The 24666-nt window shown below is 38.4% G+C and overlaps 2 protein-coding genes across 2 annotated transcripts in view; one reads left to right on the forward strand and one right to left on the reverse strand.

Annotated features, from left to right (window-relative positions):
* Positions 1-24666, reverse strand: part of NDUFAF2 (NADH:ubiquinone oxidoreductase complex assembly factor 2) — a 147829-nt gene that overhangs the window by 7563 nt on the left and 115600 nt on the right. The window lies entirely within an intron of this gene.
* On the forward strand, positions 1078-7251 carry LOC103663846 (UPF0184 protein C9orf16-like). Its single transcript, XM_040621953.1, has 2 exons — positions 1078-1106; positions 6612-7251. The coding sequence occupies exons 1-2, from the start codon at positions 1078-1080 to the stop codon at positions 6865-6867; spliced, it is 285 nt and encodes a 94-aa protein (XP_040477887.1). The 3' UTR covers positions 6868-7251.

Below are 24666 nucleotides of genomic sequence, written 5' to 3' on the forward strand. Positions count from 1 at the left end.
AGCCCCAAAAGGTATAGCTCAAGTCCCTTCCAGTGCCACTTCTTGCCTAAGCTCTGCCTAAGAGCCCTTTTGGTAGCTGTAGTACTGTACTCAGTGTTGCAAATTGCTAAGTGTGGTAATGAAAAAAGACTGAATTTTTTAAAAATAATAAGATACAGACTAAAAGCTTAAAAGTAGAATCTACTGATGCTGACTTACAGCTCATTCATAAACCTTAGCCATGATATAATCCCACTTCAATCATACAGTCCCCTATGCAAATTCCAGTACACATGAATTTTTCAAGATTGTGTAGAAATCAGCTCTAATATATAGTTATGCCTGTGGGAGGTGTTAGGTAACAGAACTGAATATTAGAACTATAAACAAGAGGTAAAACAAATGGCAGGATAGGACTAGACATCTCTGTAATGATGCCTTGGGAGAAATTATGGAAACTGAAGCAACACAAACTTGAACCTTGGAACTCTACTGTAGTATCTCAGAGAAGGGAGAGAGCTGACTGCAAGTGCTCACTGATGAAGAGAGCTGCAAGAAAGTTCAGATTACTCAAGTACTGGGGAGAGAAGGGCTGAGAAATATCTAAGTGAGTCAAAAAGGTTACCCAAGGTTTTTCAGGTATCCACATCATTCTGCATCCCTAGGGCCACACTTGGACCAGAGGTGTGGGAATGGACAATTCTGAGTCTATACTATTAAATGGAATTGAATATTTGGATACAGATCTAAACATCTTAAGAATATTATCTGTTTTTACTCATATATCTAGTAAACAAGGGAAGGCAAATACAAATTACAAATTAGCCATTATTAATAATTTAAGATACATAAAATGTCACTAGTATTTTTAAATTTCTTTGTATGTGCCATATGTATAAATAAAAGCAAATAATTGTTTCATGATATAATTCAAGATCCTAATCCCCTAACCCTATTTCAACTCAGAATTCTTCAATCAAGGAGTGTTTCAGTAATACTCTCTCTATAAATATATACCATGCTGATGGTGTGATAAGCATGTCAAATATAAAATTCCATAACAACAGATTTCAAAATCATTTGATAATTTTCATATAGATGGATCTGGAAATGGAACAGAGCAAACGGTAAGTCCTTTATTAGGGAATTATAATGTTTGTTTTAAAAGTGCTATAAATCCAGCTAAGAAAAAAGGCAGGCACAATACACATATGCATATCATAACCCAATGCTTCTTTGATGTTCTGGCTCCATGCTTCTCTGGAGTTTAGTATTTATAAATGGTCTCCATTTGGTTTCAGCTACTTGTGAATTCCAAGTATACCATATATAACTACGTTCAAACTTAAGTACAAAACACGTCTCAAGATAAAATCTAAATACAGTTTAAAGTAAATTAAACAGTTCTTTATTGTTAGAAAGTTTATTACATTCAAGAGCAAGCAAAGACGTAGGAGTCAGACTTATGTGTAATGATAAAATTGGCCATGTCACTAGATTTTTTATTTCAAGTCTTCTGTGGGATTAAAACCATGGTCATTTCATAATGATCAAGTTCTACTACGTATGAAAAAAAAGAAATTGAAATCTTAATTTGAAATTTGAAATTATAATTTGAAATTTAATTTGAATTATAAGTTAGCAATATATTTGTGGCAAAAGTGTCATGTAAATATAACTTTAATAACTACTGGATCTAGGTATATGTTTTTCAAAGTGCACATATGATAAAGATACAATGAAAGTTCTGGTCTTGGAAAGAGATGAACTTTCTAAAATATTTAAATTAATAAGTACATCTCCCCAATTCATATGTTTTTTCACCTCTTGCCACACATGTGCTATATATAATATAAATACATTAGACTTTGACAGCTCCACTAATTTCTTTCCATAATTTATACTATGAATAATTTTTATTTTAATGAATATTAAAAATTTTAAAGTATAAGCACCCTGCCTTTTGTCAATTTAAGAAAAAACATTTTGAAGAATACAAAAGATTTAGTAAATACATTTTAAGTGAAAATTTGGCAGTAAGTATGTTTCAGGTCCCCAAACCATACACATTTGGTTACTATACAGTGGTCTCATCCAGGAAGTAGCCTTTTAGAATATGCCACTTCCTCCCACCCCACAATCAACATAATTATAATGGGAATTTGGTGTACAACTATTTCAAAATATTCCAAGTCAAGTGTCATTTTTATAATATACCACGAAATAATTCAGGCCTAATAAATATGATAGCAATGCCTAAGCTTGAGAATATTGCCAAATTGTTGATCTAAACTACATTTTCTAGTTCTACAAGTTGAACTGCCAGGATGAAATAAAAATTTATTAGATCACCTTTTTTTCAATATATGAAAGAGAGGAAAAAAAAAAAAAAAGCAGGGAGGTACATAGGTCACCAAAAGGTACTCTGTACCAGACCCAAGCAAATGCCTGCCAGATTAGTAATAAAAAATGAACTGAATCTTGGCTGGATGGGATCAGAAACCAAATGGGTAAATAAATGACAATGCTTAGGTTAGTATGACAGCACCAGGTTGCTAAGAAATCTATTAGAATGAGACAACAAGCAAGCAAGTTCTCCTGCAGCAGAAGCTGCTCTTGCTATGTGTTCTTGCCAATCACTAGTGTGCCTCTGCCAAATCAATGTCACATTTAATTTATTCACATTCAAATCTATTGCAAACAGACTTTGATCAATTACACTCATGAAAATGCAGACTGAGTTTTGTTGTTTTGACATGCTTTCTTGAACTTCTCTCCTGAATTTTTAAAAAACATTTCTAATTGCAAGAAGTTGATCTCAATGATTTTTGTTATTTAAGGGGACAATTGTTAAGATTTGTTTACATTCCTTGCTGGCTAGGAATTTCTGGCATTGAGTTTTCTGTCTTTGAACTTGAGCCAGATTAATTATTACATCTCAAAATGTTACGAAAAGGAACTAATCACAGAGCTCAAGTCATTAATAGTTTTGCAGGTGGTATTTCTTTTAATAAAATAAATGAACTTCCATCTATATGAAAAAAAGACCTTTGAGCTTAAAGATACAATTACTTAATTGAAAAAGAAATATAGCAGTTAAACATTAATAAAAAAAATTATTAGACTCACTTAACTTTACTCCTATTTAATTGCACTGCCCTGGTGGGAGACAAAGAAAACCTTGCTCCCCTGTGTGAGAAGTGGGGAAGCCCGTTATCCCTGGGAGAGAACGATATCAGGTCCCCATGGCTTGTCAGGCCTGGGTTTCTAGAGTGGGAAAGAAAGGGCAGAGGCTGGAGCCCTGGAGGAAAAAGGAGGCTCCATCTGTGAAGGACTGCTAACACTTACTGAACTGTTATATGCCAGCTGCTGTAGGGAGAATACAGTTCTTCTCTCCTAGATTGAGGGAGGGAAGGAAAGGAGCTGGGAGGAGAATCAAACATGTCATAGCCATGAATGCAGGTTACCTTCCCCAGGACCTAATGCAGGTACTCTCCTTCGATACAAGGGACAATAAACCTGTAGCCCTGCAAGATATTCATTCATGCATTTTTCATTCTTTCTTTCATTGAATAATATATATGCATGCCTACAATTCAAGAGCCTGGGGATACAGAGAACAAAACCTGGCTTTGGGTCTTAAGGAGCTTCCTTGGGGGCCAAGATGAAAACAAACAAAGGAGGCTCACCTAGGAGTCAAGGTAGGGAAGAGCTGGGTAAACACCAATGGTCAGTTTTGTGGCTAATGCTTACGGGTTCTTTCTTACTTTCTCATTCGCTCATTCATTGGTTCATTTAGATATTGAGAGCTCACTATGTGCCAAGGACATGGAGTGAGAAGACACAATCTTTAGCCCAAACTCAAGGAACTCACAATCTAAGGAAGAGAGATGGGTTAAAAAAATTAATGAAATTACAATATGATAAATTCCACAATCATATTAAGCAAAGAACGTTTTGAGACTGAAAAAGAAAAGCTGGTGTTCCTATTATTATCCACAGACTGGGAAGGAGGGGGTGAGATACGACTTCCCAGAGGGGGTGAGGTCTGAGTCTTAACAACAGGAATGAACCAGAGAACTGAGAACAGAGGAGGCATGCTGGGAAGAGGTGAGTACATGCTCACAGGTTCGGAAGAATAAAGCAGCACCTCAAATTCTGAACAGTGGAAGCAGGTCATATGGCATGCAGGGGTGAGAACATGCTGACTCTTTCAATGCGATATTAGGACATTTAGCTTTTATCCGAAAGCCATGGTGAAATATTTTGACTGTGAAGCAAGAGTAGGATTTCCAGATAAAAGAGGAGAATGCTCAGTTAATTTGAATTTCAAATAAAAAACAAATAATTATTTTGTATACATAGTTCTTATACATCACATGGTATATACTTACCCTTATAATTATTCATTGTTGGTTTGAAATTTAAATTTAACTAGGTGCCCTGTATTTTTATTTGCAAAATCTGGCAAACATAGCAGGAGACTTATGTGTTTATACCACATTTAAAAAAAAAATGACTCTAGCAACTGTAAAAATTAGATCGGAGGGAGGCGAGACTGGAATAGAGAAATCAGATAGGATGCTACTGCAGAAATAGAAGTGAGACGTCATTAGGGCAGGAACCGAGACAGGTAGTGAGATGGAGGGGAAAAGACAAATTGTTATTATATTCAAAATGAGAAAAGTTTTGGGTCACCAAGGATGTGGAGATGAACCAGACCAGGACGATCCCCAAGTCTCTGATGATGACGGATGACAAGTAATGCCATTAACCATGGGAGGAAACAGGGAAGAAGAGGAATTCTCTTTTAGACACACTGAACTTGAGATGTCTGTAAATCAAACTGTTAGCTCCTTCTTCTCAGCCAAATCTCCAAATACTGAAGTGCTTCAGGATTCACTTCGAGGCCTGCCCCTTTTTCTATACTCTCTGCCTCAATAATCGTTTCCAATCTTATGAGTTTAAATACTGTCTACACATGCTGAAAACGCTCAGATTTATGCTTTTAGGCTTGCCTTCCAAGCTCCAGAATGATATCCTATCCAACTATCTAACTGATGTCTTCGCTTGGATGTCTACTGGACATTTTAAATTAAATACATCCAAGACCAGGGAAGCTCAGAGGACTAGCTCAGGGTCACACAATAAGCCTAGACTTGAGACAGAAGCGTCTGCTTCCACCACATTCTTTCCACTACTCATTACTGCCCTGCACAGTTCTCAGCAAGCCCCACACAGAGCTCCGCATACCACAGGCCTCAGTACAGTGCTGCCTAACTCCGGTGTGGCCTGCACTTCTGGCAGCTTTGCTTTGCTTTACTTCAATTGGGCCTCATCCTGTTCCCTTTCTTCATGTGCTAAGACACAGACAAGCTCCAAGGTGACGCCACACTGTGCACATGTATCTAGAGGGGCATCCAGCTAACTGGTTGGCAGCCATGAAAGTGAACTACCATACTTTCAAAGTAGCCTCCCTGACATACCAAATGCACACCAGTACGCAGGTTCTGGTGAGAGCGAGGGGCTACTGGGATGTCCTCATGCTGGGAAGGAGCCCACTTCAGCCAGCAGCAGCTGAAGGAGCCTCCCTTACACAGTTGTACACATTTAGTAAAACTATTCCCATACTCACCTTCCCTCCTACCTCCACTTAGCACTAAATCTTACCAATTCTTCCTCCAAAGTGTATCTTGAGCCGTGTGGTTCTCTTCACCTCCCTTGCCAAAAGCATTTCTTGCCTAGATCACAGTCTCCTAATAGGTCCCTTTGGTCCTCTAGGATTCAGTGTCCAGAGCAACCACTGACCTTTCTTACCCCTTCCTGCTAACAACACTTCAATGGGTCCTTAGAACAAAACCTGAACTTGCCCATGGCAGATACGGATATGGAGATACTCTGATCAGTTCCCACTTCAAGGCAAGACTTGCTTCCCAGCTACAGAGAGTGTGCTGAGCAGACAGCCTCCATTGAGTGGCATGTTACGGCTTATTAACAGACATTTGGGTTGTTTCTAGCCTTCCCATATGCCATATTTACTAGTGCTATTACAAACAGCCCTGTAAATTATGATAAATTACTTATTTCACCAGACAATTTTGAGTAGATTTCTAGAAGTTACATTGCTAAGGCAGAGGGCAAATGCACATATATTTTGCGGTCTCTAAGCAAATGGGTTTTCCACTGCCCTTTCTACCTCCCCTCTCCCTTCTTTTCCCCACACTCACTGCCTAAAATGATGCCTAGCATGTAATAGATGCTCACTATCTATCTATGGAATGAATACATTTGGTTCTGTATATGCACTTTATTCACTAATGAATAAACACATTAACTCTACAATTTGTAACTGTCTTATAAAGTCAAATCTAAACTTAAATAGCTGGTAATCAAGGATAAATCATATTCCATCATTAATAAAATACATTTTGATTTGAACTGACTTAAAGACCTTCTCTTGATAATGTTGAAAAAGCCTTAATAACTTCAAAAGTGAGAAAATATAGGTACACATTTATTTATACTCTCGGAAGCTTATACTGTTTTTTTAAAACCAAAGTGGGGGCACCAGCTCTCAGTGCGACTATTGTTGTGTTCCCTTGTTACATGGCCCTTGAGGTGCCCTGAGCCAGCAATGTCGCGCCCCAAGGGAACCTGGGCATGATGGTGGAGGTGGGTGCAGAAGGCGAGGATGACAGCTTTGGGGAGGCAGAATATGCTGCCATTAACTCCACGTTGGGCCAGATCAACTCCTGTCTGGATCACCTGAAGAAGAATGACCACCTCCATGACCACCTCCACGTCCGCCTCCAGGAGCTGCTTGAGTTCAACTGGCAGTCACGCTTTGAGTTCCAGTTCGACAAGGCCCCTAGAGATGCCAGTCCCTAGGCTCTTGGAGCCCCCAACTAGCCCCAACCCTGCCTCCCTGGGCTAGGCTCTGACCTGAGCACTCAGCACCTGGCTTAGATATCTTTTCAAGGGCTGGCCTACAGGTCCCGCTGGTGGGTCTGCCTGCATGGGCCACCCTTCTGGTACTCTCTCCTTCCCATGCCCGGGCCAACCCGCACCACTCTGCATCCTCTCCTGTAGTCAGGTGTGGGCCTTCAAACTACCCACCCTGCCTACCTGCCCAATTCCAGGGCACTCGCCACTCTGCCCAGGCCTTGAGCAGCCACATTAAACAGGCCAATGAATGAATGAATGAATGAATGAATGAATGACTAAAACCAATGTGGTAAAGATGACTCAGTTTGTCCTTTTTTTTTTTTTTTAAGATTGATTTATTTATTAGAGAGAGAGAGCAAGCGAGCATGGTGGGGAGAGGGACAAAGGGAGAGGGAGAGAGAGTCCTAAGCAAACTCCCTGCTGAGTGCAGAGCCTGGCGGAGGGCTCAATCTCACGACCCTGAGATCATGACCTGAGCAGAAACCAAGAGTCAGATGCTTAACCAACTGCACCATCCAGGTACCCCTCAGTTTGTCCTTTTGAAAATTAAGAAAAAATTATTTTTCTTTGTGTACCTTTCACTTGTCAACCAGTAAGTATTTGACTTAAAATATATCACTACCCAAATACAAAATTCCTAACTTTGGAAGGGATCAAGGTAAGAAAGCTTAATAATGGATCAGTTATCTTGGACCTAAAACACTTTTTCCCTGCCTAGGATATGATTTAACCACAGTGTAACATATATGCAATAAAAATACACAGTAGAGTCATAATATATCATCCATAGCTTCTATGACTGACTAATACTTGAAAACAGGCTGCTGGCATTTCAGAGGGGCTGCTGGTGCTGCCTCCCCAAAGAGACAGAGGTACTATGGGAAGGTAGATGGGTGACCCTCAGTCACTTCAAATGGAACCCAGGACTTCACTCCTCCCAACTCCAAAGACAGTCCAAGCACTTCCCTTCTCATTAAGGGACGGGAAAAGGTAGAAGAAATAGGAACGCAGGCTTGGGAAAGGATGGCTAGTGGTAGGGGGTAGAAGGTGACCATGTGGCCAACTAGAATTGCAGCAGTCACATAAAGCATCACCACTACACCAGCAGTAGCAGTAACAACCACTTTACGCAATTGGAGTTAACACCAACAGACAGGACTACCTATACAATTATACTGGCAGGAAAGTGGAATTCCCAGAAGAGTAGTAGTTGATGAAACTAACCGAAATGACATTGAGGGAAGGAGGGACAATAAAATGGAGGAACCACAGTAACATCTTTTCTCCTAAGAGGAAATGAAAAGGCTAGAATATTAATTAGGGTTGTAGAGTGAGTTCTAAAGGTCAGGCAATCAGGTGAGCAAGCAAATGTAAGCTCAAGTGGGCATCTGCGGTCACCTAGGAGCCAGGCTTCCTTTAGGTGCCAGGAGAAAGAGAAGCACAGGGTGCTTCCTAGCAGTGATGGGGTCAGGAAGATGAAGAAACACGGTGGGTGAGAATCTCATGGGAGCTGGTAGGGGAGAGCAGCACAATGATCACTAAGAAATAAGAACAAAGAAAAAAGGAAATCAAGAGCAGAGAAGAAACTGGGCTTCTTAGGGCTCTCAGCAAGAGACGTAGGCTGGAGTCCTCTCTTTTACTTTTTCACATAGTCATTCGATACTATGGGGCACCTGCTCTGAGCCAGGCACTGTTCTAGATAAGGCCGGGAACAAAACTTAGTCCCTGCTCTCATGAGGCTTGAATTCGACCAGGAAGAGACAAATGATACACCAACAAATAACATTGCTACTGAATGTGAGCAAACAGATAACTGCCTGCTATTGCTATATCCTTCTCATTTAATCAGCCTGCCCTTTTGGGTTTACTAAGAAACTGGAGACTTGAACTAGTGTGGGAGTATTTGCAAAGGACTAAACAGAACTTTCTTAGCTCCTTTCAAATGTTATTATTTTTTTCTCAAAATGAAAATCGCTTTTCTTTTTTCTACAAAAGTAATACATCTGGAAACAAATACTGAAATTTAAACAGAAATCCATAAAGTTGAAAAATGTAAATCTCTCACAATTTCATATCCAGTGTTAAAAAGCCTGAAGTATATCATTATAGACTCCTCTTTAAACATACAAATGCATTTACAATATGAATATAATGTAGCTCTTTTACAAATGCATGTTTATAATTATGGATAAGGTACAATAAGGTATGTACTATGCATACTGCTCCATAAATTGCTTTCCACTTAATATTTTCCAGACATCTTTCTGTGTAATTATATAATGTAGATATCCTTCTTAATGGCTGCAAAGCAGCTCGTAGCTCCATTGCACAGAGGTAACCTAATTTCTTCACTCAATCCCCTACAGATGGATGTTTAGTGTGCTTCATATTTTAGAACACTACAAACATCCTTGTATAAAATTTTTATGCATTTGCCAATTATTCCTTAGGATATCTTCTCAGAACTAGAATCAAAAGGTTCCCATATATTTGGAAAACTGATCTCTAAAAGTCAACATCACCTTGCACCTGTACCTATGGTGAATGAGAATACCTGTTTTCCCACATGCCAATACAAAAAAAAAAAAAAAAAAAATCCTTATTCGTCTTATATTTTAAAACTTGTCCCCCTAGTCTTTGGTTTCTCTTTTAAACTTGTCTAGGATTTTGTTTTTATAAAAAAGTAGAAATTTCTTATGCTGTCAAATTTGTCAATTTTTCTCTTATGGGATCTGGCTTAGGTGTCATGTCACAAACTCTTTGACTTATTTGTTCCTTCTTATCCTTCACTTGACAGCCTAAATATTACCTCCACAGAGTAGGTTCCCTAAATGTTCATCTAAAGAAAGCTGTCTTTGTTATTCTTTCTTAGAATCTTTGTTCATTCCCACAGAGCTATTTTCATAACTTGTAATGATCCATTTTTGGTATTTGTAACATGTCTGCCTTTCCCACTAGAGTATAAGCTCCATGAGGTCTACAATGTTCCCTGGGTCAGCTGCCTATTTTCCACCACCCCTCCAACATCTGCCATAGAATGGATACTTCTGGATTATTTTGTGAACAAATTTTAGTTCCTTCCTTGGCCCTATTGCCAGTTTTCTCTTGAACAGTGTTCCTTCTAAAAGATTAAATGAATAGTAAAGGCTGTCAAACTAACCCTTCACTAAAAAGTAATTTGGAAAATCTCATTCACCCCTTTTCCAAAAGAAATGTGTCAAGATCAGGGATCACTGCACCCAGACTGGTCAGTAAATCTTGGGCTGGGCTTAAATGAACACTGCAGTACGGCTCAAGAACATGCACTATTGCTTTGATGACACCCAAGGATGCACTCACATACTGTACCTTGAGAGTTTTGATGGTTTCAAAATCTATTATTATTAGTTTAGTTTGAAAATGAAGACATGTCATATCACTAATTTAGGATAAAAGGGAGGAGTATTATGATGCCAGAGCACCCAAAAAGTTAGGAACTTGTAACTTAGTTTCTATGGATATCCTCTATGATAGCAATTAATTACTTATTTTTTAAAAAGTGGTACTTAGGCACAAGCTTCAGCAATAGTGACAGTCAATTCCTTGAATAGTATCAGTTAATAAGTATACATACTGAAGGTTTAGGATAGCATGTTTTGCCACCTGCTAGATAAAAGTGTTCACTTCAAAGGTATCAGGGTTGGCCCCTTTTCACTCTCACAATAAAAAGTTCTGTGATACTCAGATTAGATGAGCACCTTTTTTGATAATTCTTAAGAATGACTCTTTCCTTTTAGATGAATACGTCTTTTAATTGTGGCAGGAATTAGGAAAGTTTCTATCTGCGAATTTTTCTCATGAATACCTGTAAATAAGGATTTGAAAATCTAATACACAAATTTAAGTGGAACAAAAGCTGAGTTCTATTTTCATAGTATAGATAAAAACATTTACATTCTACTATAACATTTGACTGTAAATACTTTTGCTTTCTAAATTGAGAGGCAATGTGATGTTTTCTTAGGTGAATCCATGCAATGTACTAAACTTCAATGCATATATCACCGGACTTACTACATGCAAATATTTTTTCAACACACAAATGAATTTTGTTAACAGATACCACTCTAGTGTGATAATATGCCATGGCTTTTATAATTATTGCACTTAAATTACTATGTAATGTAAATTTCTTGGTAAAAATATCCATCTGGTGATGAAAATTTGGAATTCATTCAATAGAAAATCTTATTAGTGAGGTTATTTTCAACAAACACATATGAAATTAAATATTTTTATGATACACTATCTTGTAATTTGGTGACCATAGATAATGTAATTAGTCTAACTTTGTCAGGGGGGACAATTATTGAACTGTTATGCTTATCAGTCCTCACTAAAATAATACCTTATCCCTGTCTAGAAAAGACAGACTGTCAAAACAGATAATTCTAGAAAAGCTAGAAATAGTTTGAGAGAAGAAAGGACAAAAACCTTTATTTTCCTCTTTAATATTTCACCTTATATCTATTCAGAAACATTCAGAAAACATTTAACTTTATTACGGTGTATCAAGAACTTCATACATTAAAGATGAAAAGCAATCAATTATTTAATCTAATGTTTTTCATAATTTAAATACAAATAAAAGAAAAAAGCATGACTTTTTAATAAAAAAAGAAATTTATTTCAAATTATATTAGCCACATGTGGCTGAGAGGCTACTGTCTTAGACTAGAGACAGTCTACATTTGACAGGTCTGGACAATCTAAATCAAAGATAGGGAATATTACTAATTATTTAGAGAAAGTTTAAGATCAAAGATTTATAAATTATAACAATAAAAATAAAAATTAAGAACCATCATAAAATAGTAATATGTCCAGAACAGAAATTCTTTGATAATTTGATATTTGAATAAAAATCTTCAGAAACTGGAAACAGAAGTCATTCAAAGATGTAGATACAGAAGAATAAGTATATGAAAGGGTAATGCAAGAAAGTGAAAGTTAATTTATATAAACAGTCTTGCTAGATAAACACAGGAAAAATGTTAATTACCTGATAAATAGAACATGGCAACACTTAATAAATATTTGTTGAACTGAAATGACTTGTGTTGATAACAAAAAACACGTGTTACCTTAAGGCTACAAATAAAACAGCCTCAAGATTTTAGGTGAATAACACATGAGAGATATTAAATTAAGGAAGTCAAGGCACAATCCCAATAGCCGAAGGTGGGTATTATGGTGGGCTCTTCCTCATTATGTCCTTTGGCACCACCTGTCAGATCACTAGAAACCACTGAGCTGGCATTTTTAATTTCCTTTTTAAAAATTAAATGTTTTCTGATTATAGAGAAATATTTCCTTTATGGAGCAAATTCATAAAATACATAAAAGCATAAAGAAGAAAATCAATTCATCACTCAAAACATTTATATTTACATTTCCTTCAAGTCTTTTCTTCTTTCTTTTTCCACACACAGACTTCCTTACTTTAAAAAGTAACAGAGTCAGGACAATACGGTATGTTTTATAATTTTCTTTTTTATTTCTATTTTAAAGATTTTATTTATTTATTTGACAGAGAGAGAGAGAGCACAAGCAGGGGAGGGGCAGGCAGAGGGAGAGAGGAGCCCGATGTGGGGCTGGATCCCAGGACTCTAGGATCATGACCTCAGCCCAAGAAAGAGGCTTAAACAACTAAGCCACCCAGCCGCCCCTATAATTTTCTTTTTTAAATTAATTCTCATACAATGTGTTTATAAAAGCTAAGTGTATGAACATGACATTAAGCAAAAAACAGGCTAAGCCAACTGACTAATTAGATCACATTTACATTTTCATTACTAATTGTGATAACCTGTTTGAAGTAAGGTCTCCAAGGGTTAGCTAGGAGCATTTATCAGTAAAAGATAATGTACTTAAATTTTACAAATACATGCAAATTTGTAAGTCTTTTATTTCCCAATAAGAATCTTAACTCCAGGGGCGCCTGGGTGGCACAGAGGTTAAGCGTCTGCCTTCGGCTCAGGGCGTGATCCCGGCGTTATGGGATCGAGCCCCACATCAGGCTCCTCTGCTATGAGCCTGCTTCTTCCTCTCCCACTTCCCCTGCTTGTGTTCCCTCTCTCGCTGGCTGTCTCTCTCTCTGTCAAATAAATAAATAAAATCTTTAAAAAAAAAAAAAAAGAATCTTAACTCCAGAAAAATTTTTCTCACATTGGTAGTTGTATTAAAGGCATAGAATCTTACTTAAGTTGAGAAATAATTATCTTGGAAAACAGAAGTACAAATAAAACACCAATTAATGTGTTAATTGTTGTTTCTTGTTTAAGGAAATTCCATATGCCAATAATTAGAAAAAAACAATAAAAGATGGATTCAAATTATCATGGCCCAAATAGTAGTACCTAAAAGATTAATCATATTTTTGTGAGTAGAATTTTTTCACTGGGTCATATTCATACTTTTCAGGCAAAGAATTTGAAGATCAAAATTCCTGAACGTTCAAAACCCAGTGTATTTTTTTATTAACTTTCCTACTTAGATAAATTTATTTTAAAAGACATCTTTCTTTAAACATTTTTTTTGTTTGAGTGTAGCTGACACACAATGTTACATTAGTTTCAAGTAAAAATCCAGTGAATTTTAAAACAAAAAATATAACTAAAAGCTGTCAAAATATAAGCACTAATTATCATCTGTGATGATTGGTTTTATGTGTCAACTTGGCTAGGCCATAATACCCAGCTATTCAATTAAACACTAACCTAGGTGTTACTGTGAAGGCATTTTGAAAAAGCAGTCAACATCTATGATCCAATGATTCTAAGTAAAGGAGCTATCCTTCATAACCCTCAACTTTTCACCTGAAAGGCCTTAAAAGCAAAACTGAGAGTCCCGTGAGGAAGGAGAAATTCTGTCTCAGGACTGCAGGATCAGTCAAAAAAATCAAAAAATTTCAACCTGCCTGCCTGCCTTACAAATATTCAACTTGCCAGCTCCTATAATCATGTAAGCCAACTCTCTGAAATAAATCTCTTAATTACATCTACATCTATCCTCCTTCCTTCTTCCCTTTCCTTCCTCTCTGCCATCACTTCGACAAAGAAATGCCTCATGCCTTTTTCTGTGATGAATCTCTATCCTCCATATCTCCCTACTATTGCTGTAAAGTCAAATCCATTGTGTTATGCCACTCCAGTCCTGAAATCTGCACATCTGACCATCTGGAAAGTACCACAGATTTGCACATGTAACAGAGTAAACTCATACATTTCTCTCCCTAGCCAGAGTGTATTCATTAGTCAATGAATCTAGGGATTAGGTTTTTTAAGGAGTAAAAGAAATTTGTTAAGAAGAAGTAAAAAAAAAAAAAAACATAGAGGAAGTAAAAGAAAGTTGTTTAAAAAAATCAAACCATGGGGAAAAGGAGGAAAGATACGTGGTCACTGTAAGTGTTAATATAGTTCCTGAGATTTAACAATACCTCTTAGTCTCAACTTCCTAATAGGGCAAAAAGCTAAGCAAATTATGTAACTCTTTTTACTTAATAAAAGGAAACATATTTATTCTTTTAGAGAGGAAAAAGACTTTTTTTCTGGTAGACACTTCTATGAGGAATTTGTTTTCAAGAATTCTTAAATAAGGGGAGGGAGTTAAGATGGCAGAGGAGTAGGAGACCCCTTTTTCAGCCAGTCCCCTGAGTCAAGTTGGACAGTACCAGACCAGCCTGAACATCCACGGAATCAGCCTGAGACGCAGGAAGATACATCTGGATCTCTACAAATGAACATCTCCAGCACTGAGTATTGAAGTACGAAGCAGGGAGCCGTGAAACCGCGAACAGATATTGGAAGATAAATGGAAGAGGGAGGGAGCTGCCACGTTCGGGCGCCGGGAAGCGGTAGCCACCTGCACGGGGGAGCAGGTGGACTCACGGACCAGCACCCGCAAGAGAGCAGACCGTGACCGACCTTGACGGTGAGCGGGGAGTGCGCGCCACCAGACTTTTCATGGAGCTCCAGTGCGCTCACTGGATCCAGACTGAGACCGGGAGCTCCGGGAGCACACGGGGGTGGCTGGCGGCTGGCGGTATTAGAAACACAAAGGACAGAGATGCGCTGGCCCTGGAAGTGAGGGGTGGGACGCCGGGTGTCAGGCGCACATCCCAGGACGCTGCAGGGTTGAGCAGCACCAACAGAAACAGAGTTAAAGTGGCCAGAACATCAGTGGAGAACGGTTTGCAATCCCTCTGTTCTGAGACAGAGGCTGAGATTCGGCCACAGCTGCTCTGACTCTCAGAAGAGGCACAGCAAACCACCAGGGAAAGACGCCAGAGAACAAAAGCCTGGAAACACCGGCTCACAGTGTGCCCATCCCCCCTAGCAGGGGACACGGAGACTCCACCCAAACAGGGTTGCCTGAGTATCAGCGCGGCAGGCCACTCCCCCAGAAGGCAGACTGAAAAATCAAGAAGCCCACATCCTTAAGATCCCTATAAAACAAGGGCGCCCGGCCTGGGTCCCGGTCAACAATTTGGGCTCTGGACAACCCCGCACCCTCTCCTCATCAGAATGACGAGAAGGAGAAATCCCCCCATAAAGAAAAGATTAATGAGTCTGTGGCCTCTGCCACAGAACTAAGGAGATATGGATAAAACCAAATTATCAGAAATGGAATTCAGAGTAACAATGGTCAAGATGATGTGTAGATTTGAAAAATGTAACAAAAGTTAATGAGAATATAGAATCTCTAAGGGCAGAAATGAGAGTGAATCTGGCAGAAATTTAAAATTCTATGAGCCAAATGCAGTCAAAACTAGAGGCTCTGACGGCCAGGGTGAATAAGGCAGAAGAACATATCAGCGAATTGGAGGATGGGTTAGTAGAAGAGAAAGCTAAAATAGAATCTGGACTCAAAAAAATCCACGCTCAATAATGTAGGTTACGGGAGATGACTGACTCAATGAAACGTTCCAATCTCAGAATCATCGGCATCCCCAATGGGGTGGAGAAAAACAGAGGTCTAGAAGAAATATTTGAACAAATTGTAGCTGAAAACTTCCCTAATCTAGAAAGGGAAACAAACATTCATGTCTGAGAGGCAGAGAGGGCCCCTCCCAAGCTCAACCACGACAAACCTACGCCACGTCACATCATAGTACAATTCGCAAATATTAGATCCAAGGATACAGTATTGAAAGCGGCCAGGGCAAAGAAATTTCTCACGTACCAAGGCAAAGGTATCAGAATTACGTCAAACCTGTCTACACAGACCTGGAATGAGAGAAAGGGGTGGGGTGGGGCATTTTTAAAGCTCTTTCAGAGAAAAACATGCAGCCAAGGATCCTTTATCCAGCAAGGCTGTCATTCAGAATTGATGGAGAAATAAAGACCTTCCAGAATCGCCAGTCATTGACCACATTTCCTAGGAAACCAGCCCTACAGGAGATATTAAGGGGGTTCTTATAAAGGTAAAAGGCCCCAAGAGTGACACAGAACAGAAAGTCACATCGATAGAAACAAAGACTTTACTGGCAACATGGCATCATTAAAATCATATTTCTATAACATATTCAGTCTCAATGTATATGGCCTATGCTCCCATAAATGTCTGAGGGTTGCAGATTGGATAAAAAGACATGACCCATCAATTTGCTGTCTACAAGAGACTCATTTTGAACCTAAAGATACATTTAGACTGAAAGTAAAGGGATGGAATACCATCTTTCACGCCAATGGACCTCAAAAGAAAGCTGGGAGTAGCAATTCTCATATCAGACAGATTGGATTTTAAACTAAAGACTATAGTTAGAGAACACAGAAGGGCACTATACTATTCTTAGGATGTTCCAACAAGTGGATATGAACATTATAAATATATATATATTGCCCAACAGGGAGCAGCAGAACAAGCCGAAGTCTTAACCAGAATAAAGAGACATATAGATGAAAAATACGTTAATAGTAGGGACCTCAACACTCCACTATCAGAAATAGAACACCCATGCAAAAATTAAGAAACAAGGGCTTTGAATGCCATACTTGAGAGTTGGACCTCATAGATATATATATGAACACTACAGAACCAGAATACTCATTCTATTCCTAATGCCCATGGAACATTCTCAGAGACTATGTTCTGGGACACAAACAGGTCTCAACTGATACCAAAAGACTGAAATTATTCCCTGCATATTCTCAGACCACAATGCTCTGAAATGGAACCAACCATGAAAAAATTTGAAGAAACTAAACACTTGGAGACTAAGAACCATCCTGCTCAGGAATGATTCGATAAACCAGGAAATCAAAAATTTTAAACAATTTATGGAGACCAACGAGAATGAAAACACAACGGTCCAAACCTACTCAGGATACTGCAGAGCAGTCCTAAGGAAATACATAGCCATCCAAGACTCACTTAAAAGAACAGAAAAATCTAAAATGCAGTTTTTATATTCTCACCTCAAGAAGCTAGAACAGCAACAGAGGGACAGGCCTAATCCAGCAGGAAGTAGCGAGCCAAGATTAGAGCAGAAATCAATGAATTAGGAACCAGGAGTAAGGTAAGGCACTAACAACGGGACTAAGCTGGTTCTTTGAGAGAATTAATAAAATTGACGAGCTACTTGGCAAGACTTATCCAAAAGAATAGAGAAAGGACCCAAATTAATAAATATGAACGATGAAAAGGAGAGGTCACAATCAACGCCAATGGGGTGGAAGGGTTATTAGAAACTTTTATCAACAGCTTTATGCCAATAAATTAAGCAATCTGGAAGAGATGGAGGCCTCCCTGGAAACCTATAAACTACTGAGACTGAAAGAGGTAGAAATCGATTTTTAAGCAGGCCAATTAATTATCTTAAACAGGCCAATTAATTATGAAGAATGTGAGTCAGTGATAAACAACCTTCCAAATAACAAAACTCCAGGCCTGGACAGTTTTCCTGGGGAATTCTACCAAACATTCAAAGAAGAAATAATACCTATTCTCCTAAAGCTATTTCAAAAAATAGAAACAGAAGGAAAGCTACCAAACTCATTATGAGGCCAATGTAACCTTGATCCCCAAACCAGGCAAAGACCCCCTCAAAAAGGAGAATTACAGACCGATTTCCCTAATGAATATGGACGCCAAAATCCTCAACAAGATACTTGCTAATAGAATCCAACAGTACATTAAAAGGATTATCCATCATGATCAAGTGGGATTCGTACCTGGGATGCAAGCGTGGTTCAATACTCGCAAATCAATCAGCGTGATACATCGTATCAACAAGAAAAGACTCAGGAACCATATGATCCTCTCAATCGATGCCGAAAAAGCATTTGACAAAATACAGCATCCTTTCCTGATTAAAACCCTTCAGAGTGTAGGAATAGAAGGTACATTTCTCAATCTCATAAAAGCCATCTATGAAAAGCCTACTGCAAATATTATTCTCAATGGGGAAAAGCTGGAAGCCTTTCCCTTAAGATCAGGAACTCGACAAGGATGCCCACTCTCGCCACTATTATTCAACATAGTACTAGAAGTCCTTGCAACAGCAATCAGACGACAAAAAGGGATCAAAGGTATTCAAATTGGCAAAGAAGAAGTCAAAATGTCTCTCTTCCCAGATGACATGATACTCTATATGGAAAACCCAAAAGAAGCCACTCCCAAACTATTAGAAGTTATAGAGCAATTCAGTAACGTGGCGGGATACAAAATCAATGCCCAGAAATCAGTTGCATTTCTGTACACGAATAACGAGACCGAAGAAAGAGAAATTAGGGAATCCATCCCATTTACAATAGCACCAAAAACCATACGCTACCTTGGAATTAACTTAACCAGAGACGTAAAGGACCTATATTCTAGAAACTATAAATCACTCTTGAAAGACATTGAGGAAGACATAAAAAGATGGAAAGATATTCCATGCTCATGGATCGGAAGAATTAACATAGTTAAAATGTCCATGCTACCCAGAGCAATCTACACTTTCAATGCTATCCCGATCAAAATACCAAGGACATTTTTCAAAGAACTGGAACAAACAGTCCTTAAATTTGTATGGAAACAGAAAAGGCCCCGAATCTCCAAGGAACTGTTGAAAAGGAAAAACAAAGCTGGGGGCATCACAATGCCGGATTTCGAGCTGTACTACAAAGCTGTGATCACAAAGACAGCATGGTACTGGCACAAAAACAGACACATAGACCAATGGAACAGAATAGAGAGCCCAAAAATGGACCCTCGGCTCTTTGGGCAACTAATATTTGATAAAGCAGGAAAAAACATCCGGTGGGAAAAAGACAGTCTCTTCAATAAATGGTGCTGGGAAAATTGGACAGCTACATGCAAAAGAATGAAACTTGACCAATCTCTCACACTATACACAAAAATAAACTCCAAATGGATGAAAGACTTCGATGTGAGACAGGAATCCATCAAAATTCTAGAGGAGAACATAGGCAGCAACCTCTACGACATCGGCCAAAGCGACCTTTTTCATGACACATCCCCTAAGGCAAGAGAAACAAAAGATAAAATGAATTCATGGGACTTCATCAAGATTAAAAGTTTCTGCACATCCAAGGAAACAGTCAGAAAAACTAAGAGGCAGCCCACGGAATGGGAGAAGATATTTGCAAATGACACTACAGATAAAGGACTGGTATCCAAGATCTACAAAGAACTTCTCAAACTCAATACACGAGAAACAAATAAACAAATCATAAAATGGGCAGAAGATATGAACAGACACTTTTCCAATGAAGACATACAAATGGCTAAGAGACACATGAAAAAATGTTAAAAATCATTAGCCATCAGGGAAATTCAAATCAAAACCATAGTAAGATACTACCTTACGCCAGTTAGAATGGCAAAAAATGACAAGGCAAGAAACAACAATTGCTGGAGAGGATGTGGAGAAAGGGGATCCCTCCTACGTTGTTGGTGGGAATGCAAGTTGGTACAGCCACTCTGGAAAACAGTGTGGAGGTCCCTTAAAAACTTAAAAATGGAGCTACCCTATGACCCAGCCATTGCACTACTGGGTATTTACCCCAAAGATACAGATGTAGTGAAGAGAAGGGCCATATGCACCCCAATGTTCATAGCAGCAATGTCCACAATAGCTAAATCGTGGAAGGAACCGAGATGCCCTTCAACAGATGACTGGATTAAAAAGTTGTGTTCCATATATACAATGGAATATTACTCAGCTATCAGAAAGAACGAGTTCTCAACATTTGCTGCAACATGGACGGCACTGGAGGAGATAACGCTAAGTGAAATAAGTGAAGCAGAGAAAGACAATTATCATATGATTTCTCTCATCTATGGAACATAAGAACTAGGAAGATAGGTAGGGGAAGAAAGGGATAAAGAAAGGGGGGGTAATCAGAAGGGGGAATGAAGCATGAGAGACTATGGACCCTGAGAAACAAACTGAGGGCTTCAGAGGGGAGGGGGGTGGGGGAATGGGATAGACTGGTGATGGGTAGTAAGGAGGGCACGTATTGCATGGTGCACTGGGTGTTATACGCAACTAATGAACCATCGAACTTTACATCAGAAACCAGGGATGTACTGTATGGTGACTAACATAATATAATAAAAAAAACTAAAAAAAAAAAGAATTCTTAAATAAGAGATATAGAGAAAAATAACCCACACCTTCAGTAATTGCTTTCAAACAGATAGAGAAGTGATTATCTTCCAGCCTTTTCACTTGGTAATCAAAGGCCCAGAACATAAAAGCTAGAACTTAATGAGGGAGGAGCTATATGTCTGATGATCTCACTTGATACATAGGCGGCCAGTATATCCCTTAGATCTTCATTGTTCAATGGTGGTCACTGGCCACATGTGGCTTTGGCAGCCTGAAATGTGGCTAGTCTGAATTAAGATATATTCTAAGACAGGGCCCCTGGGTGGCTCAGTCTGTCGAGCACCCGACTCTTGATTTTGGCTCAGGTCATGATCTCAGGGTCCTGGGATTGAGCCCCATGTTGGGGGGGGGGTGCCCGCTCAGCAGGGAGTCTGCTTGTCTCTCTCTGTATGCCACCCCCTCTCGTGCACTCGCTTGCTCGCTCTCTCAAATAAACAAATCTTTAAAATAAGATATGCTGTAAGTGTAAAATAAACACTGGATTTCAGAGATTAGTATTAAAAATATAAAATATCTCATTAACTATATGCATTACATGCTGAAATGATAATATTTTGATATACTGAGTTACATAAAATACACTATTAAAATTAATTTCACTTATTTCTTTTTACCCTTTCTATTGGGTCTCCTAGAAAATTTAAAATTAAATATGTAGCTAACACATTTCTATTGCACAGTGTGGCCTTAGGTAGTTCTTCCCCAATTTTTCACAACAAGAAACAAGTCGTCAATGGAGGACTAAGAGCATCAATATTGCGGGAACATCTCCATACTGCTCTGGCTCACCAGCTGGGTAGTTCTCTCCCAGAGGATCTTCTTTAGACATAATTTCTTTTGGCCACACTTTTGGAAGGATCAAGATAATCTAAGGCGTACTTCTGCAGAGTGTCAGTTAGTTAGCAGTGTTCCATGTGGAGAGGAGATGCCTGCTTCTAGTCCCTGATGGGCGGCAGTAAAACAGTCATTCTATTATCAAGCTAGAAAAGTACAATCAGGATTCTTACTAGGAAACCAAATCACTGGACTCCTGGATGAGTTAAGCTTCAATTATGCTTAAAGGCCAAGTCAAGCTGTTCTTCAAAAATTAATCTCAGGGCCTCTCAAGTATCCAGGTAAGTACTGAATGACATCCCAGAATTTTATCCCACTAAGATGATTCTGGTCACAAAATTTTCAGGTACATCTGATAGACCTACACACACTCTTTCTCTTTAATATTTCTAAGGAACATATCATTTTGTGCCAACAGGACCAATGTGCACTCAAGTTACAAAGTCAGTTGGCCTGATGAATTTAATTACTAGGTACTGACCATTTCAATTTTGAGCTCAATTTTGTCCACTACGGACAACAATTTTGGTTTTGATAAATCCAATGCTGAACAAGTGATCCTCAGGAAGAGGAGTGAGATACCGGAGAGAGTGAAATAGGGAAGGAAAGCTGAACCAGAGGTATGTTTTGGATCTGGTCAGTGCTCTGGACACTGGGACCCAGTTCCTGCTGGAACATTTTAAGTGTCATGTTGAATGTGTCTGAACTGTCTCAATGTGCTTGACCTGTCTGCCCAAGGGGCAGAAAGGGAGCATTTATCCATTAGCTCCTGTCCCCCTGGTTCAAGGGTTAGTTACCTGGTGTGGTAATCCTCTCACATTCCCAGATTGATTCCCCACAGGTATCCCATGCTACAGTGTCAAAGTAGAAAGCTAAAGCTACTCAGCAGAGCTATAGTACGGTGATACATATGATAGATGGTAATGCAGCTAGGCTGGAGTAAAGCAAGGCAAGAGGATGTGGGGGAGGGCTCAAGAGGCATGTGATACTAGGTTCTTTTATGCCTGTCCCCTATTGCATTGAGATTAAGAATTTAAATCGCCTTGAACTACAGAGAAAGAGTATTTCTCCAAAAACTCAAGAATATTAAACCGCTCTGAATATTATGGTGGAAAAAATGCATATTATGGTGGAAAAAATGCAGGCTGCTCTCAGGCCATACAAATGGGGAGAAGGAAACAAAGCAGGAAATTATACAATAATTTCTATAAAGCAAACATTCAAAATACCACATTATTCTCAAACACAGATTAATCTTTTAAAAAAGGTAGTTTAAATGAGTGTAGAGCTTAGAAATATTTCTACATAATTTCACATCAAATTAGGATTCTTATGGACTTCAAATAATAACAAGTAGAAAAAATAAAATAACAGTAGCCATCACTTATTTAATGCCTATCTTGAGCTAGGCATGGGCTAAGCATTTTACATATACCAGTTCACTAGGTTAAAAAACTACTCTGAAGATGAGTAATTTTCAACTTTTTGTACTATGACCTTTAGTAAGTATATTAGGGCTCTCAAAAGAAACAGAACCAAAAAGATATGGATGAATGTGTATATATATATATACTTGCATATATATTGTATGTGTATGAATATATGTATATATACGGGGGGATTTGATTAATTTTAAGGAATTGACTCACATAACTGTGGAGGTTAGGAAGTCCAAATCTTCACGGTAGCCTGGCAGTCTGGAGACCCAGGGAAGAGGTGATGTTGCCTGAGTCCAAAAGGAATCTACAGGCAGAATCCACTCTTCCTCAGAGAATGTCAGTCTTTTTTCTCTTACGTTCTTCAATTAATTGGATGAGGCCCAGCCACATTATGGAGAGTAAGCTGCTTTACTCAAAATCCATTGATTTGAATGTTCATAACAGCTAAAAAAAATTCCTTCACAGCAAAATCTAGACTAGTGGTTGACCAAATATCTGGGTGCTGTGGCCTAGTCAACTTGACACATAAAAATTAATCATCAACAGTAAGAAATACATTTTACCTTACACCTTACAACTGACACACAAACATATGCATATGTGTATGTAAAACAAGAATTTCAGAAAACAATACTCACTGTTAGTAAGGTTTTATATGCTGGTATTTCCTATTCCATATTTTTTCTACTTAATTAAAAAGAAAAAATACTTAGAATCCACTAAGTTGATTTCACAGCCCTCTAATGTACCGCATAAATTGAAAAACCCTGCCCTAGATGACACATTCATTTGCTTGTTTTAGAATACTGGTAAAAAAAAAAAAAATGCATCCCAGTGGCAACAGAATGTGATATTTGAGAAGGAAATTAAGTATATTTGAATACATAAAACACAATGAACATATGTATATCAGAAAAATTATATAATATGTCTAATTTCTTATTACCATAGCAACGACATACAAATAGCAAATTAGTGTAGTATTTTATCACTGTCATAATAAATATTTGAGAATAAAATCTGGCATACCTAACTGTGACAGTCAACTGGGGCTTGGTATCCTAGAGGGTACATCACCGATACAACCTTCCTAAGCACCAATATTACCCCCATTTAAAGAAACCAAGTTAATCTGATAAAAGTGATCTGTAGCAATTTTGTTTTGACACTTATTTATTCATAAAGATTTTATTTATTTATTTGAGAGAGAGAGACAGAGAGCGCATAAGCAGGGGGAACATCAGGCAGAGAGAGAGGGAGAAGCAGGCTCCCCGCTGAGCAAGGAGCCCAATGTGGGGCTCGATCCCAAGACCCTGGGATCACGACCTGAGCAAAAGGCAGATGCCTAACCAACTGAGCCACCCAGGTGCCCCCCCCCTTTTTTAAATTTAGACTGTGAAAAAAATCATTACTTCTCCAGCATGAAAGAATAAGAGGAAAATCACAAGAAGCCGTTTTGGTAAGATAACTGGGAAAGAGTGTGGATTTAAAAACAAAACAAAACAAAACAAAAACCCTGACCTCATTCTAACTCCCTTAACCTTTTTCATTCTGGATGTAAGCCCAGTTTTAAAACCTAAATGGGACTTGTTTTAGTGACTGATGATATGACTCAGGTTAACTATTCAGAACTAATTCTGTATACTTTTTAATCTGCACCTAGAAAGTTCTGATGACCCTCAGAAGAAACTGAGCATAATCATATCTGAAAATAATAAATAATAGCACTTTATTTATATACATCTTAAAAAAACTTTTATGTTCCGCTTCTTAAAAGTTAGATAAAAGATCAAAATAGAAGAAAAAAAA

Source organism: Ursus maritimus, unplaced genomic scaffold (genome assembly GCF_017311325.1).
Source record: "Ursus maritimus isolate PB19 unplaced genomic scaffold, ASM1731132v1 scaffold_5, whole genome shotgun sequence".
NCBI classification, from domain to species: domain Eukaryota; kingdom Metazoa; phylum Chordata; class Mammalia; order Carnivora; family Ursidae; genus Ursus; species Ursus maritimus.

Coding starts and splice junctions, on each gene's coding strand:
- LOC103663846 (XM_040621953.1), top strand. CDS start 1,078: ATGGATCTGGAAATGGAACAGAGCAAACG. Junction 1,107..6,611: donor GAAATGGAACAGAGCAAACG/GTAAGTCCTTTA, acceptor GCCCTGAGCCAG/CAATGTCGCGCCCCAAGGGA.